We start from the raw sequence: 7,588 nt of genomic DNA on the forward strand, positions 1-7,588 counted from the left end.
ACAATTGTATCTCTTAAGATATATAGCAATAATTTTTGTAAGCTTCTATTTCTTCATTCTAATATAAATATTGGAGGGGGTACGTGGCATGCTTTCTAGTGTTGATTGCTAGTCTTTTTAAACAAATAAACAATACTAGTCGACCAGCAGCGTAGCATACGCCACTATTTTGCAGGCCCGGCCTTGGGCCACTGCAACCTATGCGACTGCAGTGGGCCTTCCACTTTCATAGGACCCGTGCTAATTCTAGGTGTATAAATGAATAAATTAAACCATTTTATAACATATATCAGATTTTCTGCAGCCTCCTGATTTACCAGGAGCTTCTGGAAATCGCCTGAAATTGCAAAATATACGAAAAAGTCCTGGAAATATCTGGAAATTATTAAAATCTCTTGAAAACATACAAATCGCCTGAAATATATAGACAAAATTGTCATAAATTGGGGTGTCATTCAATATGGAAATTGCCAATCCTATGCACGATAAAAAAACCTGGTATTATGCAATACCCGTGATCTATGTAGGATAAACATAATTCTTATGGTACACTGTATGACTACACCCAAGGTTCGTAAAGTAATTCTGTATGTAGTAAAGAATGAATAAAATGCAAAGACTAATTTATTTTCTAATACAAACTCTTAATTTTCACTTATTATATGTATCCCTACCCAGACGTGGCCCCGCGAAATCCGTTTTGCATTGGGCCCCACAATGGTTAAGTCTGGTCCTGCTATTTAGTGACGGGTGAATACAGAGTAGATTACTTGTTCTCTTTCCATGACTTCTTGTTCACAATGGTTAAGTCCGGCCCTGGTATTTAGTGACAGGTGAATACTACTTGTTCTCTCCCCCCCCCCCCCCCCCTCTTTGTTTTTGCCTTTAAAATTACGTAGGGTAATTCTAGTCCGTCTGACTTGCAAAAATAAAAGAGTGATCTTTCCATTATGTGGTGTCCAAACTCTTGAGCCATGAAGAGAATTATATATTTAGATGTATTTTCTTGTACCTAGTTATGTTTATGTGTGCTACTACCTGACTTTAAAGCAGCTGATACTTGTTAACTCTGACTTAAACAATAAATGTACGTTTGTACACTCTTTCTGTGGCAAGTTAGTATTTCATAAAGTAATGCAGTTAATTTCGATTAGATTTGTCAAGCTTTTCCTTATTTCAAATATTATATTTATGTAACTGTACACACTTTCATTATACAAAATACACTTTTCCATTTGACAATGGTCTTTTACCAGACTCTTAATCATACACCAAACAGACCTGTAAATAGTAGATTTTGATAACTTCATTCATGGTTCAACAAATAATAATGTCAATAATGACCTGTTTACAGTACTCCATTTAGTCATCCTTCTCTATCTTCCTCTTTCAACACACATTCGCACTCTTCCACATTCACACTATGCTGCGCACATAGCAACAAGCTTTTTATAGATACAGCAAAGAAATAGGATAGAGTGGTGTGTGTGTGTTGTGGAGGGGGACTTTTTAATTCCTCATATTTCAGTGATGTTTTTTAGACCTCACCCAGCAAAAGTAAATCAGCCCAGTAGGGCATTTTTAGACATTATAGGTCTAATCCACCTCATTTTATTATTACTTACCAAATAGACTATAGCACCTACCAGTACTGTCTTGTCTGTATTTTAAAATATTTTATTTGAAATTCATTACCTTTGCAGGCTCTTGGTCACGGATACAGTTTTGTCAGATGCTGCCTTTCACTTGTTTTTACAGACAGATTTAACTAAAGAAGAAATGGAGGAATACTTTGCTGGAAGGCTGTCTGATGAGTTTATTGAATCAGCCTGGAAGAATGTTGGTCATGTACACACAAGTCCTTATGTTGTCAAGTAAGACTTAATGTATTGGATGTGATTGTCACTTATGTATTGGATGTATCACTTATGTATTGGATGTATCACTTATGTATTGGATGTGGCACTTAATGTATTGGATGTGTCACTTATGTATTGGATGTGTCACTTATGTATTGGATGTGGCACTTATGTATTGGATGTGGCACTTATGTATTGGATGGCTGCCTGGTCGTGCGGTTAGCGCGCTGGACTGTCATTCGGATTTATCGACGGTCGAGGGTTCAAACCCTGCCCGCGGCCATCCCCCGTCGTCCTGCGGGAGGTTTGGACTAGGAAGTAAACTATCTTCAACTCTGAAGGAACATCCGAAACATGTAAAACATTTTACAAAACATGTGGCACTTTTTGTATAGGATGTTTCACTTAATGTATTGGATGTGTCACTTATGTATTGGATGTGTCACTTATGTATTGGATGTGGCACTTTTTGTATAGGATGTTTCACTTAATGTATTGGATGTGTCACTTATGTATTGGATGTGTCACTTATGTATTGGATGTGACACTTTTTGTATAGGATGTTTCACTTAATGTATTGGATGTGTCACTTAATGTATTGGATGTGTCACTTATGTATTGGATGTGTCACTTATGTATTGGATGTTTCACTTAATGTATTGGATGTGTCACTTATGTATTGGATGTGTCACTTATGTATTGGATGTGACACTTTTTGTATAGGATGTTTCACTTAATGTATTGGATGTGTCACTTATGTATTGGATGTGTCACTTATGTATTGGATGTTTCACTTAATGTATTGGATGTTTCACTTAATGTATTGGATGTGGCACTTTTTGTATAGGATGTTTCACTTAATGTATAGGATGTTTCACTTAATGTATTGGATGTTTCACTTAATGTATTGGATGTGGCACTTTTTGTATAGGATGTTTCACTTAATGTATAGGATGTTTCACTTAATGTATTGGATGTTTCACTTAATGTATTGGATGTGGCACTTATGTATTGGATGTGGCACTTTTTGTATAGGATGTTTCACTTAATGTATTGGATGTGGCACTTTTTGTATAGGATGTTTCACTTAATGTATTGGATGTGGCACTTTTTGTATAGGATGTTTCACTTAATGTATTGGATGTGTCACTTATGTATTGGATGTGGCACTTATGTATTGGATGTGGCACTTTTTGTATAGGATGTTTCACTTATGTATTTGATATGCCACTTATGTATTGGATGTGGCACTTAATTTATTGGATGTGTCATTAACAAACAAGAGATTCTGAATTTATTTAGCTCTCAGACATCTGAAGAAATTCTTGTTGAAGGAATAAAACACTTTCATCATAATTTGAAATTAAAATTATGGATGAAATTTGACATAAAACATTGCTAGATGAACTCACATGAAAATATGTTTAACAAAAATAGTCTGTGCTCTGAAATAGAATTGAGGTGTGACTGTATTATGATAACATATTTTGATCAGACACTTGCAGCAAGCCTATGATAGAGTGTGGAGAAAAGGTCTATTTTTGAAGATGAAAAAATGGGCATCCATGGAAAAATGTACAGCTGGATCAGAGCATTCTTAAAAAACAGAACCATCCAAACCCGATTCGAAGGTGCCATCTCTAGTAAAAAAAGTTTGGAAGAAGGACTACCACAAGGTTCAGCCCTAAGCTGCACTCTCTTTCTAATCTTCATGAATGACCTCCCGGACCTCATTTCGGTCAATAAGGCACTTTATGCAGACGACCTTTTAATTTGGACTACAGAGAAATATCCAGTGCTGACTAGATCCAAACTAAATAGAGCCCTCACAACTATCTCCACATATTCAAAATTATGGAAAATGGAAATAAACAAAGAAAAGTCAGTTTATTCAATCTTTAGCCACAGCAACAAAACAGCAAAAAGAAACTACATCCTAAAAATAGACTCTCAGCCAATAAATAAAGAAGAAAATCCAACATATCTTGGTGTAAAACTAGACCAAAGACTGTCTCTAAAACACTTTATGGCAGATTTAAAAGAAAAGGCATCACAAAGATTAAACATAATAAAACACCTAGCAGGAACATCCTGGGGAGCTGAAAAGAAAACCTTAAGACAGTTATACACTGGATATGTCAGATCTGTAATGGATAACTGTCTCTCCATACAAGTAGCTGCCAACAAAACATATCAATCATCATTAGATACAATCCAAAACCAAGCCTTGCGGTTAATTAGTGGAGGTATGAGAACTACTACCACAGCAGCCTGTGAAATAGACTCCAATATTGAACCTCTTAAGTTAAGGCGCAACAGAGCATCATTAGAAGCTATTGAGAGATACAGAAGGTTGGAGGACGATCATCCAAATAAATTACTAACACAGAGAAATAGGAAAAACAACCAAAAAAAGCAAAGGACTCTGATCCAACTTACTGACGAACTAGCCCTAAAACACCACCTACCCAACAACAGAGAAAAAATTACCAGGTTTTCGAACATTACACCCGGACTAACCTACAAACAACCAACCATCAAAACACATTTACTAAATAACACCTTAACAAAAGAATCAAATCCACTGGAGCTCAAAGTAGGCACGCTTGAAACAATCGAAAGCTATCAAAAAACAGCTATCCATATTTATACAGACGGATCGGCTTTCAAAGCTACCATCAATGCTGGTCTTGGTGCCTTCCTGGTCTTCCCTAAAATAAACACTTTGAGATAAGCGCACCCTGTGGTGATTACTGCTCAAACTTCCAAGCTGAAATTGAGGCAATTACCATAGCACTTCAGACAGTGGAAAACAAATTATATGAAGGAGTGCAACCACCATCAGATATTGTTGTCTTTACAGACTCCCAATCTACTCTGCAAGCACTTAACAGCAGCACCTCAAACAGCCCAAGAGAGTTGACAACACTCATTGTGATAATCCACCAGATGATATCAAAATTAAATATCAATATGGATCCCTGGACACATTGGCATCATGGGAAATGAAAAGGCAGATAAGCTATCAAAGGCAGGTACATCTATGGAACAACCAGATAGACCTGTTAACTACCTCACCCTAAGGTCAATGTTAGTCAACAATCACAAAGAGGAGTGGCTCAACCAATGGGCATCAGGAAACACAGGCAGAGCCATGTACAGAGAAATGACTACACCTAACAAACTGGACAGTATTAACTTCCTCCCCCGCAAAGAACAATCTACAATCTTCCAACTAAGAACAGGACACACACCACTATTAAATTACCACCTGAACAAAATAAACTCCACACAACTACCCCTTTGCAGACATTGCGCCCACCCCTTTGAAACAGTAAACCATATCCTCTTTGAATGCCCCTCCCTAATCCACCTTAGGCAGACCCTTCTTCCACTACAGCCCAACATAACCAACACCCTGTACGGCAGTGCTGAACAACTGAAGAAAACAGCACACTTTTTTTCCTTGGCACAGTCTGCAAAAGAGCTCACAGCTCAGCAGCAATAAAGCTGGCTAGAAGAAGAAGAAGAAGATCAGACACTTTAGTTCAGCTGATACCAGTACTTAGTTTGTTTTTCACTTGGGTTAAGTGTATAATTTGTAACTCTATAATTTGCAAACTTATTAAGAAAGTATGATATTAATCTTTTAGTTCATTAAACCCATTCTATTAATTAATAAATTAATGACTCTTAGAAAGAAAACAATTCTTGAATGTGATTGTTGTAGCTATATTTTTATCTTTGTGTTTTTCTGAGAATTTATAAGTTGTTTTTTTTTTTAATAAAATTTAAGTTATGATTACATAGTTTACATTTTTTTAAATCCAGTATCAGTATTTTTGGTTAAAAATGTATAAATATGTATCCTATAGTTTTATTCTGAATATAAATTACAATATTTTTAAAATTTATTTCAGCATTAACACAGTACCATGTCAACCACAAGAAATTTCTATGAATGAAGAAGATTTGCGACAGAACAAAAGAAAACTTTCAGGCTCAATGGGCTCCTCTGCAGAACATTCTGTGAATTCTACTGGGCCATCCAGTAACACACAGACTGCAACAAAACAATTAGCATATGCAGAAGTTGTTCCAACCAGTAGTACTGTGAATGAAGAGAAGTCTATAGCTTCAACTGAACGTAATCACACAAGCTCTGTTGGTAGTTCAGACTTTGAAATATCTCTTCAAACTGATGAATCAATCAAACTTAGATTCACTGCTTCCAAACATTAATTAATGTGAACAATCTCTAAATAGTTATGCATTGAGCTGAAGAGGGATATTGTAACAACACTGTCAAAGAATAATGTGCTATTTTTGTGTTTGTGCAAAAAGATTGTAAACTGTAGATCAGTTTAAACAAAAATCCAACTAGCTACACTAGTGTTGAAGATGTTCAAGCTAATATCATTCCCCAATTACCAAATATTTGTTTCATTCATGAATATGCTGTTATTTTTGTTTTGTGACAATTGTTGAAAAATAGCCTAATTTAAATGATGTTCATTTTGAATTGATCTAATTTTTCATTAATACATAACTATGCACATAGACACACACAAAACTGCTTCAAAACTTATGCAAGTGAACATTACATTACACTTTTGCAATCTACAAGTGGTTGTAAATTTAATCAAAGTGCCTTAACCATGATGAAACTTGGTGCTTACAGTAATTGCTTTACAGAAGCTGAGTAAAATAATGTGTAAATATGTATGTAAGTAACCTAGATAGTAGGGCTAGCCTTCAAAACAAATTTTATCAAGTTTTTTGTTTCGATGATTTACAACTCTACTTTTCCTTCCTTACAGTTATCAAAATGTAATTGTATTAAACTTGCGTGATATTTGTACATAAATATGTGTCAATAAATCTGACCTTCACCTATTGAAACTATTGTGCTGTAGTGTTTATTTATTCTAATTGGAAACATGTAGTATGGGGTACATCATGGGCGTAGCCAGGATTTTTTTTCGGGCGAAAAAAAAATTATATGTATTTGTGTGTGTGTGTATAATCTTCATTACATTCTGACCCTTCATTCTTTCGGTAGACGTTTATTGTGCCCTAAAATAGGTTCTTCCTGGAGTTAGTGGAAAAATTGTAGATTCCCTGCCATTGTTAGCAAGGGGGTCTGGGGGAGCGCTAGGAGCTCCCCCACTGCCAAGCACTATTTCTGGTATTGAAAGCCAACAAAATGCATATTCTGAGGTATCTACAGTGCATTTTCCTGCTATTAACAAGTTTATTTTCAAAAACCTAATGTGCAATTCTTACTGACTTAGACCCTCCTGCGCCGTTTTCCATAAAAATCTGTCACTGGTAATGTCTGAAGCCTCTTCCCACCTGCTCTGAGGACCTCCATGAATGTGTGGCGCTAAGTTGTACTAGGATGTCATCGCAACTCTTCTTATGCGTGATTCATTTTAACGGAGAACATGCCCCGCAAACCTCATGCGACGCTCTGTCACAATCTTACTAAGGCCAGTCCGGCATAGGATTTCCTTGATTTAGACCCGATCTCTATAACTGACTCCTAAAATCTGTCTTAGCCATGTTTGTTGAGACACATTTAGTGTTTTTCAATTTCGGCAGATGACTATTCACTTTACTTTATTAATGGAGCCCCGCCATTGGTAGAAATGTGTAACCTATCTTGAATACGCTCTTGGAATTAAGTTAATTATTAAATTAAATTAATTATCTATACCTTACCCCCT

At 36.0% G+C, this 7,588-nt stretch overlaps 1 protein-coding gene across 6 annotated transcripts in view; it reads left to right on the forward strand.

Annotated features, from left to right (window-relative positions):
• LOC106067960 (sorting nexin-10-like) overlaps positions 1–6,764 on the forward strand; it is a 47,812-nt gene extending 41,048 nt beyond the window's left edge. For all 6 annotated transcript variants that reach the window (XM_056003889.1, XM_056003888.1, XM_056003890.1 and 3 more), the window contains 2 exons: positions 1,704–1,874; positions 5,780–6,764. In XM_056003889.1, coding sequence (XP_055859864.1) covers positions 1,704–1,874; positions 5,780–6,101 — 493 coding nt within the window. In that variant the 3' untranslated portion in view covers positions 6,102–6,764. The remainder of the gene's footprint in view (positions 1–1,703; positions 1,875–5,779) is intronic.
• The last annotated feature ends 824 nt before the right edge of the window (positions 6,765–7,588 follow it).

Source organism: Biomphalaria glabrata, chromosome 11 (genome assembly GCF_947242115.1).
Source record: "Biomphalaria glabrata chromosome 11, xgBioGlab47.1, whole genome shotgun sequence".
Lineage (NCBI taxonomy): Eukaryota > Metazoa > Mollusca > Gastropoda > Planorbidae > Biomphalaria > Biomphalaria glabrata.